The sequence below is a fragment of the Ictalurus punctatus genome, chromosome 6, assembly GCF_001660625.3.
Source record: "Ictalurus punctatus breed USDA103 chromosome 6, Coco_2.0, whole genome shotgun sequence".
Classification (NCBI taxonomy): Eukaryota; Metazoa; Chordata; class Actinopteri; order Siluriformes; family Ictaluridae; genus Ictalurus; species Ictalurus punctatus.
In genome coordinates this window covers 7,814,234-7,834,331 of record NC_030421.2, presented here as the reverse complement: position 1 = coordinate 7,834,331, position 20,098 = coordinate 7,814,234, and the positions used below count along the sequence as shown (strand labels likewise).

The 20,098-nt window shown below is 42.2% G+C and overlaps 2 protein-coding genes across 2 annotated transcripts in view; both read left to right on the top strand.

Annotated features, from left to right (window-relative positions):
• The window catches only part of cwc22 (CWC22 spliceosome associated protein homolog), a 42,674-nt gene extending 26,751 nt beyond the window's left edge, over positions 1–15,923 (top strand). Inside the window, exons 16-21 of the mRNA XM_017469944.3 lie at positions 4,797–4,874; positions 6,739–6,891; positions 7,191–7,318; positions 7,433–7,534; positions 10,188–10,375; positions 12,787–15,923. Of these exons, the coding sequence (XP_017325433.2) occupies positions 4,797–4,874; positions 6,739–6,891; positions 7,191–7,318; positions 7,433–7,534; positions 10,188–10,375; positions 12,787–13,601 (1,464 nt within the window). The 3' untranslated portion in view covers positions 13,602–15,923. The remainder of the gene's footprint in view (positions 1–4,796; positions 4,875–6,738; positions 6,892–7,190; positions 7,319–7,432; positions 7,535–10,187; positions 10,376–12,786) is intronic.
• Positions 15,924–16,072: 149 nt separating this feature from the next.
• The window catches only part of znf385b (zinc finger protein 385B), a 210,200-nt gene continuing 206,174 nt past the window's right edge, over positions 16,073–20,098 (top strand). The window contains exons 1-2 of the mRNA XM_017469946.3: positions 16,073–19,247; positions 19,425–19,471. Coding sequence (XP_017325435.1) covers positions 19,153–19,247; positions 19,425–19,471 — 142 coding nt within the window. The 5' untranslated portion in view covers positions 16,073–19,152. The remainder of the gene's footprint in view (positions 19,248–19,424; positions 19,472–20,098) is intronic.

Here is a 20,098-nt window from a genome sequence, read left to right as displayed (position 1 = left end):
TAACATTACAGTTCCACACAGTCACATTCCAAGAATACAAACATGACGTATAAGAGTTTTCAAGACCAGGTTTAGCGTTAAGAAGTCTGAGGTGCTGATCAAGGACATGTCGTTTGTTTTGCAAACGTTTTGCAGATTGAATCACGAGACTGCTCGTGAACATCTCGAAGTTTGTCAGCTACTCCTCCACTAATATTGGCACCCTTGGTAAATATGAGCAAAGAAGGCTGTGAAAAATTGTCTTTATTTTTTTAGTTTTTGAGCTGTGGTTAAAATGGATTTCAAACAATTGCAAACACAATACAAGTTTGTTAAAAAAAAATTCTTGAATATAGGTGTGCAAAATTATTTAGCTAATACTTTGTACTACTTCCCTTTGCCAAGAGGAGAGTCTTCTCCTATAATGCCTGATGAGGTTGGAGAATACATGGTGAGGGATCTGAGATCGTGATCCTTCACATTTTGAGGTCCACGCTGGTGGACTCTCCTCTTCAGTTCACCCCACAGGTTTTCTATGGGGTTCAGGTCAGGGGACTGGGATGGTCATGGCAGGACCTTGATTTTGTGGTCAGTAAACCATTTTTGTGTTGATTTTGATGTATATTTTGGATCACTGTCCTGCTGGAAGATCCAACCACGGCCCATTTTAAGCTTTCTGTCAGAGGCAGTCAGGTTTTCATTTAATATCTGTTCATATTTGATAGAGTCCATGATGCCATGTATCCTAACAAAATGTCCAGGTCCTCTGGCAGAAAAACAGCCCCAAAACATTAAAGAGCCACCTCCATATTTAACCGTGGACATGAGGTACTTTTCCATATGGCTACCTCTCTGTGTGCGACAAAACCACCTCTGTGTTTATTACCAAAAAGCTCTACATTGGTTTCATCTGACCATAGAACCCGATCCCATTTGAAGTTCCAGTAGTGTCTGGCAACCTGAAGACGCTCGAGTTTGTTTTTGGATGAGAGCAGAGGCGTTTTATTGAAACCCTTCCAAACAACTTGTGGTGATGTCGGTGACTTCAGATTGTAGTTTTGGAGACTTTCTGACCCCAAGACGCAACTAACTTCTGCAATTCTCCAGCTGTGATCCTTGGAGATTTTTTGGCCACATGAACCGTCACAGTGCGTTGAGACACAGTATAGACACACGTCCAATTCCAGGTCGATTCATAACATGGAAACTTCTTAATTATTACCCTGAAGGTGGAAATGGGCATTTTCAATTTATGTGGAAACATAAATAATGAAAAAATAATTTTACAAATAATTATTTTTTTCATTATTTATGTTTCATACTTTACTGTTAAAACCTTAATAGGTATCTTTACACCCATGAATGTACACGTGTCCGTACACACACCTGCGCTTAAATAAACCTAACAGAGAACAAGGTGAAAATTTCGAATTGGGCTCATTTTAAGAATCATTAATTACCATAATTGCTTAAAAGTGGGTATTCTGCGTGTTTGAACAAAACCCTTCATGTTCTAACACTAATGATTCTCTTGACAGAGGTTGAGTAGGGAAACACACTTATTTCCCAGCTGTGTCAGTTGAAGTGCGCTGTGCATTTGAACAGCATTTCCTGTCATGATGCGATTGATGAAGGGTTTCGTGAGGAAGTGGGTTATAAATTTCACTGGCTCATTAAGCTGTCATGTGACGCGTCAGGTCACTGTGCGATCGAGACACATGGCCTCTGCGCCGATCTCGGGCTCGGCGGTCGGAAACCTCTGCTCCAGGACACCGAACCTGACGGTGTGAGATCCCGCACAGCCGGATCATTTTGTGTGCGATGTGACAATCCAAAATACGGTGTTGTGTTTTGCATGAAGATGGAAATTTGGAAAAGGGAAAACCACTAATGTGGAATATTTACCCAGCATTCATATGTCCTCGTGTCCTCACTCTATAGGGGATGATTGTGAACGTTTCCTACAGGATATTAGGAGTTATTGATGCGAGGGTTTTTTGTGGTCACTGACGGACACGATGTGGTGTACTGTGGGTTCCTGCAGCTGCTTCTTACATTAAGCGCACGCTGTGTTGGTCCTCAGGGTAAGTTCAGAGGTCAAGGTGCCTGTGCTCAGAAGATACGAGCTCCAATTTGAGCGCAGTCGAGTGTAGCAGCGACTCTCCACTGTTTTAATTGAGCGGTTTTTCAGTGTTTAGACTGCGAGTTTTAATGCTACGGAGAAACAAATAATGAGTCGTTTTCAGTTTTGTTTCAGACTTACAAAGCAAAATTTCATTTCCAAATGCCGATCCTTCATCATCTGAAGAAACCAAATGAATTGTTCATTCAATAATAATAATGATGATGATGATGATCATGATGAAAAATCTAAATTCATGTGGTCTAGCACGTTTTTATTATTTGATCATTTCTTATTTATTCAGGTGTTTATATCACGATGAACAGATCCGAGTGTGTGTGTTCGTAAGAACTAAGTACATGAAGGAAAATACAGGTTGTTTACAAATAAGTAAAAGTTCTAGATGTGAGTGTTGAAGAGGTTTAGTGCGAATTGAGCCTAGTTTGATGATGAAAGGTGTTTCCATTGGAGGATTTAACACTGGGGCAGTCGTGGTTTCCCGAGCTCTCATCGATCCTCTCGGCGTGATGAGTCCGCTTTAGGGCTCGGTCCTCGTGGGCCGTTTGTCTTGGAGTTCAGGGGAGAGAACGAAATGGTGTGTGTGTGGGGTACGGGGGGATAAAGTGACGGATGCTGCTCACTTATGAAGCTGTTATACACACTGATGACGACAAGTGGAGCAGCTGGTGGTGTTCTGTCTGCTCGCGCACACACACTTTCTCTTCTTTGACTCTTTCTTTGATGTCTGGCTCTCTCTCCTTCTGTCTTTGGTACACTTTCTATCTTTCTGTCTGTGGTGTCCTTTCTTTCATTCATTCTTTCTTCTTTTCTTACTTGCATCTTCCCCTCCTTCCTTCCTTGCTCTCATCCTTCCTTTCTTTCTTGCAGCCTTCATTCCCTTCCTTCCTTTCTTGTGCCCCCTCTTACTTCCTCCAGTTGTTTGTTCCTTCCTTCCTCCCTCCTTTTGTCACTTCCTCCCTTCCTTGCTGCCTTGCATCTTTCTGATCAGTCTTTTTCCCCTGTATTTCCCCTACTTCCTCCCTGTATTGCTTCCTTCCTTTCTCTTTTCCTTGCTGTCTTTCTTCTAATCCTTTTCACCTTTCTGTCCTTCTCCAGACCTCAGTGATCCTAAATGACGTCTTTTTCTGTCTTTCTGTATCAGCGGTCCTCATCATCTGATACAGTTCATATTTAAAATGTAAACTATTTCAGGCCCAGTGTGCGTCATCCTTTTGCTTTTGGCTTTTTGTTTGGGGGGGGGGGGAATGTTTGAGTTTTGAATATTTAAATACACTGAATTTCATTTCACAACAGAAGAAAAAAAACAATCATTTGGAGATTAGTATTATATGCATTAAGTGTACCACGTTTTAGACGTTAAATCCAAGCTCTGTTCTCTCATCTTGGAGATCCCCCCCCTTCTCCTCCCTGAGGCAGATATCTTCTTTTTTACGTCCACATGCGTGCAGTTTGTAGAGCTGGATGGAGCATTAGGGCGGTTAATGAGGGAATCAGTGACCTGAGGAAAAACCCAGCCATTTAATCTCTCACACCAGCTTCAGTGTGTTCAGGGATGATTTAATTAACTGGGCTCTCCGAGTGGGCAAGAGAAACGGGTAAAATAACGTAAGCCGTGATGCTTTTATTAATTACCGTGTCCTCTTTTAGATGTCGGAAGTGTTTCTACTTATAAGTCAGGTAAAAAAAACAAAAATTAGGCAAATAAGAAAAAGACATATGTATACAGATATAATATATGTATGTTGGTTTGTTGTGTAGGATAAAAGCAGATGGCAATGAGGATAAAATAAAAAAAATCTTCTAAACCTGAAAGAACTTCCTTCAGATATAATAGACTTCTGCAGGAGGTTAAAACTGAGTGTGTATTATTACATTTTAATATTGACTCGTTTGTGTGTCGCTGTGTGGGATTGGAAATGTATAATACTCAAACAACACAATGATTCACGGTCAGCACGATTCCAACATCCCCCCCCCCCCCCCCCCCCCCCGCCCACGATGACACAACCTGTACAAGAGCAGAAAGCAGGTCCGGTCTCATTGACTCGGTCCTGTTACACAGTCGGGTTTGTGTCTGTGGTCTTTATAAGCAGTCACGTTCATCCTCATCTACATCCGTCTTCCGGACGTGCGTCCTCGGTGTCGGAATGTTTCATCAACTCACTCGTCCAGCGTTGGAGTGAATTCCTCGGCTTCTGATGTGGTGACGGATGGCGTGATGTAGATTCCCACTGCTGTGCGGTGTTGAGAAATCGATTAGCCGACGGTGTTGTCGTGGCGACGAGCGAGCGGACGTGTCGTGGGAGCGGAGACGTCTGCCAAGCTTACCACCTCCGCAACCCCGAGTTTTGAATTTGCGTATAAAATAAATCGAACGGAGATGTGATCATTAAACAATGGAAGATGGAAGAAAAAATCAGTGCTTTTACCAGAGTGTTATCCGTAAAGCTTGGTTGATCCCGCACCGAGTATGTTCCATAAGGCTGGATACAGTTTTATTATATTTTATTGATTTTTCTGACATCTGCATATGAATGGAACAGAGATCCCACACTATCATGACATCTGTGTCCCATTATTCGGCGTCAGGGTGGTGTTAATCTCTGAGGGATTTGGGTGGTGTGTGTGTGTGTATGTAATAACGGTTCTCATCAGTGTTTCCTTGTCTCTGCAGAAGGAGCTGTGTAACATGATCCTGGACTGCTGCGCCCAGCAGAGAACCTACGAGAAGTTCTTTGGTCTTCTGGCTGGGGTGAGTGAGGCTCATATCTTCATCCCATGTTTGTTTGTTGGTTTACCTACCTGCCATTTTAGATAGAGATGGAGAGTACTTTTATTGATCCCCAATGGGAAACTTGGTGTCACAAAAGCTAAGTCTTAACTGTTCGAGAGTTTAATTGGTGGCGTCCAAGCTCTTGAGAGATGGTTTTGTAACCTTTTCCAGCCTGATGAGCATCAACAGCCCTATTAACGAGGTCCTCAGAAATCTGCACTTCCAACAAACGCGTGTTGTGAAGATTGGACTCTTTAAATAAAACGGGGCGCTCAGTCACTCGCACCTGATTCTCATCCCATTGATTGAATTCACCTGGCTCTAATTTCACCTTCAATTGAAACTGCCAATCCTAGAGGTTCACATACTTTTGCCACTCGCGTATATGTAATATCGGATCGTTTTCCTCAATAAATAAACGACCCAATATAATATTTTTGTCTCATTTGTTTAATTGGGTTCTCTTCGTCTACTTTTAGGGCTTGTGTGGAAAATCTGATAATGGTTTAGGTCATATTTAAGGGTTCGCAAACTTTCAAGCACCACCGTATCTGTCTGTTTCCCTCCCATCTATATTTTGTCCTTCTTGCTGTATGTCTTTTCATCTTTCTGTCCATCGGTGTATGTCCATATACAACTCCTAGAAAGCTGAATCTAGAACCCTCTGTGTTCTTTCTTTCTGGGTGAACCCGTAAGCCTAGTTCACACTGCACCGACAGACGCAGTTAACCCTGTCAGCGTCTGTTGGCGTCGGCATGACGACGAGGCAAGCGTCCCTGAAACTCCATAGAAACGAAAGCCGGTTGTTCTCGTTAAAATGGCAGAGTTCTGGACCAATCGCGAAGAAGAGGAAAAATTACGCTCCGGCGTTGTTTATTTAAATAAATTGGTCTATTTTGACCCCAGGTGAGGATCATCTACTCTTGTGTTTTGGTTGTAATGGGCAAAATGTTTCCCCACTAAGATTCGCGTAAAAGTATTGTTCAGAATGTACGATCGAACAGTGGACTTCGCTTACCTCAGCTTAAGCCTACCTTAAGATGTCATCGAAACTGCCTGGGGGCAAACCGAGCCGAATTCTGAAAGCTCCACGCGTCCTCTGTCTGCAGATCCCTGCATGAATTTAAGCGAGTGCCCCGTCTCTCACATCGCGACAACCAAGGCTTCAACCACAACCTCTTCTGTCTTTCAGGCGGAGAACGACGTGTAAAGAAATGACTAGTTACGGTAAAATTTTGACCGTGGTGTAAAAGGACCATCCATTTTTAAACCAGTCTGACTGTCTGTAAAAGAGTCCGTTGGTGTCTGACGGTTGTGTTTCCCAGCATTCTGAACCTGTCTCTCTGCCCGTCTGTGTGTGTGTCTGTGCAGTGTGAACTAAGCTTTAAAGGTTCTGCACAGATCCCCTACAGCAAAACGATTTCCATTTCCGGAAAGATTAAAAGCACACTCTCTTTAAAAAAGCCAGAATCAGGAACCATCCTAGGGGGGAGGGAATAAATAAAAACCCACACCCCTCTTCTTCCATCAGAATTTATTTATGCCTTCCAGTTGCTACTTGGTGAGTTTATTTCTCTGCTGCATCCAGGGAATTTAAACCACTTTTGAAAACAAAGCTGTTAGAAAGTCATTGCCTGGGGGCGAGTGTTTTATCACGTACAAGACGTGCAGATTGTTTATTGCGCACACCACCCTGGTTCGTGTTTCACTTTTGTCCGCGTCTACGAGCTTCGCTTGCCGTCCGTCCGCCTCTTCTTTCCTCCAACCTGCGATGATTCCTCTCGTTATCGGTTTTTGTTGCCTGCTCTCAGTCTCTCCATGTCTGTGTTGTTAATCTCTGCAGAGGTTCTGCTTGTTGAAGAAGGACTACATGGAGAGCTTCGAGGCCATCTTCCAGGAGCAGTACGACACCATTCACAGGCTGGAGACCAACAAGCTGCGCAACGTGGCTAGAATGTTCGCGCACCTCCTCTATACAGACTCCGTCCCGTGGAGCGTGAGTGGAGCGGCGATCGTTTCCCCTGCCTGATAATCAATCGAATCCCCTTGAGATAACTAAACGACTCGGCGCTTAGTCACAAAGACGCTTTTGTGTTCAGTATAGAAACCTTTAACAGCGTGTTTTTTGTTTGTTTGTTTTTTTAAAATCGTAATTAATTGCCAGGAAAAAAGAAAGCAATTTTTCGGTTGCTATACTGAGGCGAATACTAATTAATTAATAAATAAATAAATAGATAAATTATAAATGTATTTTTTTTAATGCTTTGCTTTGGACTGGTCTGTAATTCCCTTCAGGTTCTAGAGTGCATGCGAATGAGCGAGGAGACGACAACGTCCTCCAGTCGTATTTTCGTCAAGATCCTCTTCCAGGAGCTGTGCGCTTACATGGGGCTTCCGAAGCTCAACGAGAGACTCAAGGACACGTGAGTTGCCGCCCCCCAGATGGATTTGTGCGTTAGACGTGCTCTGCTCAGAAACACACACACAAACGCTAGACGTAAACGATAAGTGTATAAACAGCGCCATTTCGTCGGCAGGACCCTGCAGCCGTTCTTTGAAGGCCTGTTCCCTCGCGACAACCCGAGGAACACGAGATTCGCCATCAATTTCTTCACCTCCATCGGCCTGGGCGGACTCACGTAAGAAGCGACTCTTTTCTCTGTTAGGCCACGTGCAGATATTCCATGTCTCTGTACCGGCGTAATGGTAACCTTTTACAGGGCATTATTATTCAAATGTCAAGCTTAGATTGGGTGAAATAAAGTCGCTGTTTAACTGCTCGGATTAAAGGTCATGACTTGCCATGCAAACACGTAGCCTGATGTATAACTTGTTAATAAGCCAAGTGATGGCACAGTGGACTTAAATTAGAACGATGGTGTAACGTCATTGAGGCCAATCCAAATGAAACAAGGTGGGTCTTTTAAATGAACCTGGAGAAGAAATAGCCTTGTATCCAAACCAACAAGAGCGAAATAAATAATCGAGAACGTTGACGGCTGGACACTTACAGTTGTGCCTAAAAGTTTGCATACCCCTTGCAGAATCTGCTAAATCTTAACCGTGGCTATATGATGTCGAGAGCCATCTTTTCACACTGAGGACAACCGAGGGACTCGTACACAACTGTTACATAAGGTGTAAAAGACTGTAGACTAAACCGTTTGACAAGATAGTGAGAAAATAATTCATTTTATGGGGAAAAAATAAATAAATAATTTTTTTAATTTGTATGTGGTAATGAGTAAATACCAATACTGCACATTTTTTACAAAACGTTCAATATGAATAACTCCTCTAATAATGCCTTATGAATGCTTTATGAGGAGAGGTCAGGTGTTTTGAATTATGAATGCATCATCTACAGTGTATCTCAAAAGTGAGTACACCCGTCACATTTTTGTAAATATTTGATTGTATCTTTTCATGTGACAACACTGAAGAAATGACACTTTGCTACAATGTAAAGTAGTGAGTGTACAGCTTGTGTAACAGTGTAAATTTGCTGTCCCCTCAGAATAACTCAACACACAGCCATTAATGTCTAAACCGCTGGCCACAAAAGTGAGTACACCCCTAAGTGAAAATGTCCAAATTGGGCCCAAAGTGACAATATTTTGTGTGGCCAACATTATTTTCAAACACTGCCTTAACCCCCTTGGGTATAGAGTTCACCAGAGCTTCACAGGTTGCCACTGGAGCCCTCTTCCACTCCTCCATTACAACATCACGGAGCTGGTGGATGTTAGAGACATTGTGCTCCTCTACCTTACGTTTGAGGATGCCCCACAGATGCTCAATAGCGTTTAGGTCTGGAGACATGATTGGCCAGTCCATCACCTTCTCCCTCAGCTTCTTTAGCAAGGCAGTGGTCATCTTGGAGGTGTGTTTGGGGTCGTTATCATGCTGGAATACTGCATACTGATCATGCTCTGCTTCAGTATGTCACAGTACATGTTGGCATTCATGGTTCCCTCAATGAACTGTAGCTCCCCAGTGCCGGCAGCACTCATGTAGCCCCAGACCATGACATTCCCACCACCATGCTTGACTGTAGGCAAGACACACTTGTCTTTGTACTCCTCGCCTGGTTGCCGCCTCACACGCTTGACACCATCTGAACCAAATAAGATTATCTTGGTCTCATAATCCATGTCCTTAGTCTGCTTGTCTTCAGCAAACTGTTTGCAGTATTTCTTGTGCATCATCTTTAGAAGAGGCTTCCTTCTGGGACGACAGCCATGCAGACCAATTTGATGCAGTGTGTGGCGTATGGTCTGAGCACTGACAGGCTGACGCCCCACCCCTTCAACCTCTGCAGCAATGCTGGCAGCACACATACGTCTATTCATTGAGGGAACCATGAATGCCAACACGTACTGTGACATACTGAAGCAGAGCATGATCAGTATGCAGTATTCCAGCATGATAACGACCCCAAACACACCTCCAAGATGACCACTGCCTTGCTAAAGAAGCTGAGGGAGAAGGTGATGGACTGGCCAATCATGTCTCCAGAAACCTAAACCCTATTGAGCATCTGTGGGGCATCCTCAAACGTAAGGTGGAGGAGCACAATGTCTCTAATAACCACCAGCTCCGTGATGTTGTAATGGAGGAGTGGAAGAGGACTCCAGTGGCAACCTGTGAAGATCTGGTGAACTCCATACCCAAGAGGGTTAAGGCAGTGTTTGAAAATAATGGTGACCACACAAAATATTGACACTTTGGGCCCAATTTGGACATTTTCACTTAGGGGTGTACTCACTTTTGTTGCCAGCGGTTTAGACATTAATGGCTGTGTGTGGAGTTATTCTGAGGGGACAGCAAATTTACTCTGTTACACAAGCTGTACACTCACTACTTTACATTGTAGCAAAGTGTCATTTCTTCAGTGTTGTCACATGAAAAGATAGAATCAAATATTTACAAAAACGTGAGGGGTGTACTCACTTTTGTGAGATACTGTATTAATGGCTTATGAGCATGCTGTGAGGGGATGGAATTTCCAAAGCATTTTAAATATGTAAAAATAAACATTAACGAGCACGAGGCAGAACAAAACTCTGTTTAAGGTTCAGACAACATTTAAACATGGATTAAAAAAAATATTTACACAGATCTGTAGGGGTTTTTATGTGTCTTATTAAAGCATTTTGAATATCATGGTCTGTCATTTAACCTATAGCGACCCATGGGTTCTGGTACACTGTTGGCTAACCAACCGTGGTTCTGGTTCACGCCTACTGTTGGCTAACCAACCGTCCCCCATCCCCCCTCTCTTTCTAACAGAGATGAGTTAAGAGAGCATCTGAAGAATGCCCCTAAGATGATCATGACCCAGAACCAGGATGTCGAGTCATCTGACTCTGACTCCTCCTCCTCCTCGTCCTCATCATCAGATTCCTCATCCTCGGGCAGTGACAGCAGTGACTCGGATTCCTCCAGTGACTCAGACTCCAGCAGTTCCGGATCTTCAGGTACACACTAGTTCCACTTATAGTACAGTATCTCAACCATCAGTACACTAGTGCCTCTCTGAGTAGACTACCTCATCCTTAGTCCCTCTGTCAGTAGACTATCTCCTCCTTAGTCCCTCTTTCAGTACACAATCTCATCCCTAGTCCCTCTCTCGGTACACTACCTCATCCCTAGTCCCTCTCTCGGTACACTACCTCATCCCTAGTCCCTCTCTCGGTACACTACCTCTGTCTATCTATCTATCTAAAATACATACAGTGCTATGAAATAGTATTTGTCTCCATCCTGTTTTTGTGTATATCTCGTACTAAATAGTTTTACATCTTCAAAAGAAACAACGTAAAACAAAGACAACCTGAGTAAACACACTATACGGTTTTTATTTATTTATTATAATGAAGTAAAACATTATCCAACACTTGTCACCCATGTGAAAAATTAATTGCCCCCTTAAGCTTAAAAATCTGCTTGTGCCAACTTTAGCAGCAATAACTGCAACCAAGCACTTTCGATAACTGGAGAGAAGTCTTTCACTTACTTTTAAGACTGGGGTTATCACTGTACCAAAATTTCAGTAGTCGGTACCAGTAAAATTCCATGGTACTCTGTACCAATTTCGTTATCGAAGCAAAACACAAAAACATGCTAATTGAACAACACACTATTTTATTAATAGTTATTTATCCATTTAAAATGTATTTTTAAAAATGCCATTCTGTGTACTTGAAGTACATCATTATTTAAAGCTACTAGAGTTATCCAGACAAGAGTAGAAATGTTTTTCCAATGTCTTCTTGTTCCACGGTGCACTCATGAAAAGTTCCTGACTGACCACCTGTCAGGCAGCGCGTCATTACCGGGTTGACCCGAAAATCTAGAACTGTCAACTTTTTTCTTTTTACTATTGACTTGGAACCGAAGTACTGGTACTTTTGACAACCCTATCTAGGACTATGTTTTGGATCGTTGTCTTACTGCATAATTCAGTTGCACTTGAGTTTCAAATTACGAATTGAAGACCAGACATTCTCCTTTAGATTTTCTGATAGAGAGCAGAATTCAAGTTTCCCTCAATTATTTCAAGTTGCCCAGACCCTGAAGCAGCAAAGCATCCCCACACCTTCACACTACCTCCACCATGCTCGACTGTAGATATGATGTTCTCTTTGTGGAATTCTGTGTTTGGTTTAAGCCGGATGTAACGAGACCAGTGTCTTCCAAACACTTCCACTTTCAACTCATCAGTCCACAGAACATTCTCCCAAAAGGTTTGAGAGTCAGACGAGCTTTCATGTTCTTCTGGGTTAGCAGTGGTTTTCACCTCACCACTCTTCCATGGATGCCATTTTTACCCAGTGTCTCTCTGATAGTGGAGTCATGAACAGTGACCTTTATTGATGCAAGAGAGGCCTGTAGGTCCTTTGATGTTGTCCTTGGCTCTTTTGTGACTACCTGGATGAGTCATTGCTGTGCTCTTGGAGGAATTTTGGAAGGTCGGCCACTTCTGGGAAGGTTCACTGCTGTGCCGAGTTTTTCCATGTGGAGATAACGGCTCTCACTGTGGTTCTTTGGAGTCCCAGAGCCTTTAAATAGCTTTGTAACCCTTCCCAGATTAATGTATTTCAATCATCATCTTCCTCATCATTTCGGAAATTTCTTAAAATCTTTCCATAGTGTGTTACTGGGTGTGTTAAAAAAAAAAAGTTCTATTTAAGAGCTGACTTGATTGAACAGGGTTTGCAGTAATCAGATCTGGTTGCGTCTAGTCCAGCTGAACCCCATTATGAATGCAGTTTCATAGATTTGGGGAATTAGTAACTATGGGGGCAAATACATTTTCACACAGGCCCAGTTGGTATTGGAGAACGTTTTTGCTTCAATAAATTACATCATTCGAAAACTGTATTTTGTGTTTACTCAGGTTGCCTCTGTTTTATCTTAGATTTTTTTTAAATTTCTGAAATAATTGAATGAGATGTACACAAAAACAGAAGAAATTGCTTTTTCACAGCTCTGTAGGAGAAAAGCTGCAGCAGATGACAGATCAGTTTCCAGAGAAACAGGAAAACTGAGCTCATACACTCATCATTTCCTCCACGTCATTTACAGCCTGTCAGGTGCTCAGTTCTTTAGAGCTTTAAAATACAGTGAAGGGAATTTAGAAGGCAGTAAGAGTGTGTGCGTGCACTTTGCGTAAAACCAAACTTGCACAGACGTCTGTAATTGCTTTAATTGTTTTTTTTGTTCTTGTTAATGGTATATTGTTGTCTAAATGGACATCAGGTCACACACTCACATACACACAAAGATTTCCTGACTGAGCATTAGCCTCCAGCTAATGATGATGTAAGTTGCTCAGTAATGGATGTAAGATACACTGCAGTTTACTTGCTAATTCTCTCACACACAGGAAAGCCATACCGTGGTGAACGTGCAGCAAAAGTTGCTCTTAATGTGCGAGACCGCGGGAGAAGGGTCTCGCCTGACGTACGAGGGAGAAGAGACTCCCCTGGTGTGAGAGAGCGCAGGCGAAAGGACTCTCCTGTTGCGCGAGAACGCTTGCGAAAGGACTCTCCTGTTGCGCGAGAACGCTTGCGAAAGGACTCTCCTGTTGCGCGAGAACGCTTGCGAAAGGACTCTCCTGTTGCGCGAGAACGCTTGCGAAAGGACTCTCCTGTTGCGCGAGAACGCTTGCGAAAGGAGTCTCCTGTTGCGCGAGAACGCTTGCGAAAGGAGTCTCCTGTTGCGCGAGAACGCTTGCGAAAGGAGTCTCCTGTTGCGCGAGAACGTTTGCGAAAGGACTCTCCTGTTGCGCGAGAACGCTTGCGAAAGGACTCTCCTGTTGCGCAAGAACGCTTGCGAAAGGACTCTCCTGTTGCGCAAGAACGCTTGCGAAAGGACTCTCCTGTTGCACGAGAACGCTTGCGAAAGGACTCTCCTGACCGGGGAGAACGCAAGGACCGGCAATACAAAAACAGCAGAGAGACCGAGGACTCGCGCAAAAACAAGGACACCAAAAGTGACTCGCAGAGAGACCGAGATTGCCGACGCAGCCGAGTGAAAGCGAGGTCAAAGTCAAAATCGCCTGAGAGAAGCAGCAAGGATGTTTCCTCCAAAGATTCGTACAGGAACGGAGTGGAGCGGGAGGACAAGGAGAGCCGGTACAGAGGCTCCAGGAGGAGAGAGGACAGGAGTCTAGAGAGATCACCAAGGCGACACAGATAGCCCACGGCACGAGAAAAATCAGAATTATTACGTCGCAACCTTAACTTTGGACCACGAAATGCAGTGTCTCTTCGCAAAGTAGCAGTGCATTGTGGGAAATACGGATGGTTTTAGATTCCCACTGGACTGTAGAAATGGGAGGAAAGTGTTTGTTTGTAACCTGGAGGACATTTTGTATTTTGAGTTCCCTAAAAATGTTTTGTGTTTATATGACCATTAAAATAATCAATCAAAAGACTAGCTTCCGTCTTCAATTTGAAACGTGCACTGGATTCATTAATATGTCGCGTCTCGCCAGCAACGTTTACACGAAGAGCAGAATAAACAGCAAACGATCACGTCTTTGCACACGTCCTTGCTGGGGTTTACCTATAGGCTACGTAGCGAAGAACGGTTTTTTTTTTTTTTTTTTGACAATATCTGCAAAATATGAAACCAATGTAAAGATTTATGAATGAGCTAAACCTGCAACTTGGGTAACTTTTGGGGAGTTAGATTCCACACTTAAAGGTTTCACTTTCCATCGAATGTGGGTATAAACATAAATACGAGCGCACAAACCATTCAGTGAGCCCTCGATCCCTGCAGATGGGGGCGGCGCCATCCAGGAAAAGACCACATCCACCAAGACGGAAACATTTCAATAAAGGATAACGGGGAGTCAGTTTATATTGCACTGATATCTGAGGACTCGTCCATCTAAAGGGTCACGTGGAGCCAAACCTTGCCGGTGAAATAAATAAATGCCCCCTACAGTACAACAGAGCGGGCAGTTACATTCTTAATTGCTTCATTTTATAGCACTTTTTACATGATTGACATGTTGAAGTGTCAATCCTGTCCTTTTATCATTCGTCTGTTTGGAATTTTTCTTATTTAAAAAAATAAATAAATAAATCATCCTGAACGAGACAGACTTTATTCCATAATTGCAGAAGGTCGTAATATTCCATTAAATATCGGTTTGTTTATTCCCTTGCTTTGTGACAGGAAATGTAACGTTCAGCCTGCCAGACAGCCCGTCTCTCCTTTTCTTATTCATTCTGTAAAGAAAACGACACACAAACCGACACTGTCGCTTCTAATCTGACGAGCGCTGACGCTGATGTGTCCTTTCTGCCCTCCAGGAGCTCGGAAAGAACACCGCTATTCTTTAATAAAGCCCTCGTTCACTTCTCGGAGGGTAAACGGTGAACGCCTATCCTAGAAACGCGTCCTGCCTTTGTAGTCGGCTGTAGATTGTCCTTTGTGATCACGCAGCAGCCAATCACCCGCTAGTTGGAGTGCTGGATGTGGATAAGAGAGCAGAGGCACTGTGGATTGATGGGTAGTCAGGTAAATAGACTTCATTGAACCAGTGGAAGTCGTTTTCAGTGTCTCTATTTGGTTTCAGAGTTTGACAGTAAATACAGCAGATGAAAAGGTTCCTCTTTTTTTTTTTTTTTTCTTTTTCCTTTTTCCTTTTACGCCGTACCAGCGTCTGCCTCGTTTTTAGAGCTCCGACAAAATTCAAAGATAAATTGAGGAGTAGACGCTCTTGATGTCCATGGAGAAATTTGTGTGCAATACGGAGTATAAAGTGCATAAAATAAGTGTAACGTGTGCCAGCAGGAAAATAAGAATGATCTCCTACTCGAGTCATTCACTTAACGGAGGGAATTATGGATAAAAAGACGTGATTGATCCTCCATGGGGGAAAGGAGACATAAACCTGTACACCGTAAACAACGTGTGCTGGAGCCAATTGGAAAGGATGGTGAGATGGGAGATCAGTGGATAGTTGGATGTATGTGAGAGTGGGTGATTTTTTTTTTTTTTGTTATTATTATTTTTTAAATGATCAATATGAGAATGATGGGTAAATTGGGAATAGATGGATGGAGGAGTTGGTGATGAATAGATGTAATGCTGGATAGATGGAGGAAGGAATAGGAAGAAAGATTTCAGTTCGATGGATCAGATGAATCAGGATGATAAATGGATGGAAGGAGGAATTAATGGAAGAGTGGATGATGGTTTGAAGTATGAGAATGGGAGGAGGATGGATGGAAGAGTGGATGATGAATGGAGGGATGACCAGGAGAATAGATGGTAAGTAGAGGAGTTGTCAGAGGATGATAAAGAGAAGGAAGGACTGGTAGAATCGACGGATGAATGGGAATGTTTACGATAAATGAATAGGTGGATGGAACAGATCACAAGAAATTAATAAATGTATTTAAGAGTTTACGATAAAATTAACTGATGGATGGAAGAGTTCGTGTTAATTTAATTGACGGATAGATGAGAGTTTAGGATAAATGAATAGATGGATTGAAGAGGTTATGATAATTGGTAGATGGAAATGGAATAATTGAGTCATTTGTAGCTGCAACGTTACATTGAATATATATGGGACATATAACATAAAATGGAAACTTTTTTTGTGTGTAACTGATCATCTGTATAGAAATGTTACCTACCGAGAAGTGTTTGACACACGAGTTAGGAAGCTCTTGGTAGTTGGGCTGATCTCTGCATTGCTATCTCACTAATGGATGCAGGATAATGATGTAGTCTGATCTCTTCTACCCCTTGGAGGTCTGTGCTGACCTAAGCCACAATTTATGCACGTATCCTACCCTTAACAAGGTGTTTTTTATTTATAATGGAGAATGATGTCATGCTCCCAGTTCACACTGATTTATTTGAGCATTTTCAGAACACTTATTTGAATGTTGAGAGCCCAAGCTTGTAGTAACAGCAGCTAGCTAATGCTCACTTGTGTAGTGTCCATTGTACAGATGTGCAAATGTATACACATATACTGTTCATGACAAATCAATAAATCCGTCTGTTAAAAAGTCACTACGAGCAAATTGTAATCTTTTAGTCAAATGTGTTATTTAAATAAGGAATAAAACACTTGAGGCCATGCAGTTAGAGGAAAATAATCAATGACGGCATGGTGGAGATGCTGTTACACCATAGCAAAGTTGCTAGTCGGTGTCTATTTTATTTACAGTATTTATTTGTTGAATTGTGTTGCAACGCATGTTTGAGCAGTTTATGTATATTTGGGCAGGAGCTTGAGACATTTGTTTTTGTTTACCTAGACTAGACTGGTAGAGTGGAGAATATATGGAAGATTTGTGGAAAGATGGATGGATTAGAGAATAAAACTCTGACTGGATGGATGGATGGATGGATGGAAGCGTGAATGATGAATGGGTGGATGGACTATAAATTGAGAATGGAGATGGATGGATAGGAAAGTAGAACATGAAGTACAACGCTGAACATAAAATGTATGGGATGGATGTGAGTGGGAGATAAATGGCAGGATGGATTGGTGGGAGAATGGATGAAAATGGATAGGGTAGAAAATTGATGGCTGGGAGAATGGATCATAAATTGATAGAGCAAAGATCAATGGGTTGATATACTGAAGACTGAATAGAGGGGTGAATGGGTAAAAGAATGAAGGAATTGAAGGAAGGATGTCTAGATGAAAGAAGAGATGAATAGAAGGATGTGACTGGATGGATGTAACAGTGGAATTTATAATAGGTAGAAGGATGGAATTTTCAGTATATAATTAGTTAAAGGTAAAAGGATAGATGGATGATAAACTGATCGAAAGGAAAACAGGATCGATGGATGATAAACTGATTGAAAACAATGATGGAATGATAGGGAAAAACCGTCAAAACAAAGTATGGATAGATGATATACTGACAAAAAGATGGATGGAAGAGAAACTGATAGAAGTGAAAAGGATGGTTGTATAATAAACTGACGGAGCTGACAAAAGGATGGATGGTTAGATGAATAGATGGATACATGGATGGATGATTAAGACACTGATAGAACTGAAAAGGATGGATGGGTAATAAACTGTTGGACCTGGAAAAATGATGGATGGATGGATGATGAATTGAAAGAACAAAAATAGGATGGATGGATGGACAATAAACTGATCCGACTGAAAAAAGATAGTATTATGGTTGGATGATAAACTGATGGAAGCGGGGGAAAATATGAATGGATGCATAACAAACTGATAGAACAAAAACGGTGGGATTATAGGTGGGTGGATGGATGGATGATAAACTGATATAACCAAAAATAGAATGTAATAATGGATGGAAGATGAACTGATCGAACCAGTAAAGATTTATGATGGATTACCAGTAAAGATTGATGGATGATAAACTAATATAACTGAATAAAAAGGATGGAATATGGTGGAGTGGAGACAGAATAAATGGATGGAAGAAATATATGTAAACATGTTTAATCTGCACTAATCCTGTTTATAATCTCACTGCACCTTTTAAACAGGTTCTGTGTTGAAGCCCATTGTACAGTTTATCAGGTGAGAGAATTATTTACCTCAGGATTGGAGGACTCGGACTACTCATCGAAAAAAAGAGAAACTCGGTTGCCTTGTCATCGGTCAAGCACAAACCCATCCGTCACTCGCGTCACTGTGAGCTACTGATTCAATTTCTTTTTGTTGAGAACTTAGCATCTACTTTTTGTCTAGTTGTGTTGAGAATTTATCATCCCAGTGCTGAATGTAGCACTCCATTAGCAGGAGACTCTTTTGGAAACAGGACTCAGCCGTTCACAGCTATGTGACAATGTGTGTGTGTGTCTGTCTCACAGTTCACACTTCTTTTTCCAAGCTCTATTTAGGACATAACCCTATTCAGTATGCCTGCTGTGGTTTGAAGGCTCAATTTGCATGTAACTCCAACTTAAACTATGCAGTTGTTGCGAACCAGATGTTGCTTCACGAAGACTGATGGACGGATAGAGATGTGTAGGGAGGACCTGCAGTATACTAAATAAACATGGTGCTCATAGAGTGCTTGAGAAAGCAGGATGTTCCACTGAGGAAAGAATGATGCTGAAAGCATCCTGTTTCTCATAATATCCCTATCGTTTTTATTAAGTCAATGGAGATTTGGGTAAAGTAGTGACAACATGGCTCTCTAAACTAAGCTGTTTAGTGCAACTATCAAGTATCTATGTCTGTATTCAGGTTTAAACCTGACGTGGGTGTGGCCTAAACTGGACAAGGTTACCACGCTGAACCTGGAAACACTGGAAGAAACCCAGAGGTAGAAATGTCAGCAGTGTCAGCAGCCAGGGCCGGAGTGGGACTGATTTTCCGCCCGGGCATGTCATCTGAGTAATCCATGCATGTGGCCTCTATATGCAGCGCACACACTAAATACATATATACAGCTGCAATCAAAATGAATCAACCCCCATTGCAAATCAGGTTTATTGTGAAAATGTACAGACTTTCAGTAGTCTGCAATGAACAAATCAAACAAAAGCAATTGAAATAGTTCAACACAAAGCATGCTTCTAGTGGTTTCCAAAAAATTCAACTGAAAACACGACTTATAAGGACTTCCCCAGTTTCAAAATGATTCAACCCCCTGAATAGAATCCCTCGTAACAGCACAAATATACAAAGCAGGTGTTGTCTAAGCACACCTGATGTAACTAATCAAGGGCTTCATTAGTTGCACCAGGTGTGCTTGAGCTGGAACACATGGAATACCTGAACAGGCTAGGGGTAGAAAGATATGGAATACCTGGACCGGGCAGAAAAAGGAAGCTATCGACGGCTGCAAGCAGATTTCTAAGGTTGGTAGTTTGTGAAAAACCCTCGAGTGACTGCATCTTTATATTTGATTTTGTTTGCTTTGTAAATGATATGTTATCAGTTTATTCCTTGCTATGTGACTTCTCTAAAGCCACATTGTTGATATAAAATTCTGTTGTTGACTTCTGAAATGAGTGAACCCATCTTTCCCTGGATAGACTCTGGATCCACCACAACCCTGTTCAGAATAAAGAGCTTACTGAAAGTAAGTGAGTGCATGTTACACAATACCGCGCACTTTTTTCAAAACTTCTCATTATTCAGACAACTGGATTTTTCAGATCCACATGGTCTGCTGTTAATCCTGGCTTCAGGTAGACTGAGGAAATCTACCTGTGAATGATATCATTGCCTCCTCGTGGCTCCAGGGTCCCTGGTTTGATCTTGAGCTTGGTGTGTGTGTGTGTGAGAGTGTGAGAGCCCTGCACTGGACTGCCATCCATTATGCGTTAAAGGTCACCACAAATCTTTATTTCTAGTCACATGATGTAATGTAGAGCAGAATTCAGCTCACTGGTTCTTGAATATAAGTAGTCTAACTTGGTTATTTTTCCAGGCTGCAGTGAAGATGGATGGATTGATGTGTGTGTGTGTGTGTGTGTGTGTGTGTGTGTGTGAGAGGGAGAGAGAGTTTGTGTGCCGTCCTTCACGTCCTTGGCCCGTCCCTCACAAGAGAACTGTGCGTTACGGTAATGACGCTATTCATCACTGACTTTGTTGGTGGGATTTTGGATTAACTCATGCTGGGTTAATGGAGAGATCTGAATTACAGTGGTATGAAAAAGTGTCTTGCTGTGAGCTGCACTTATGTGATTTTTGCTCTGAAAGAGAG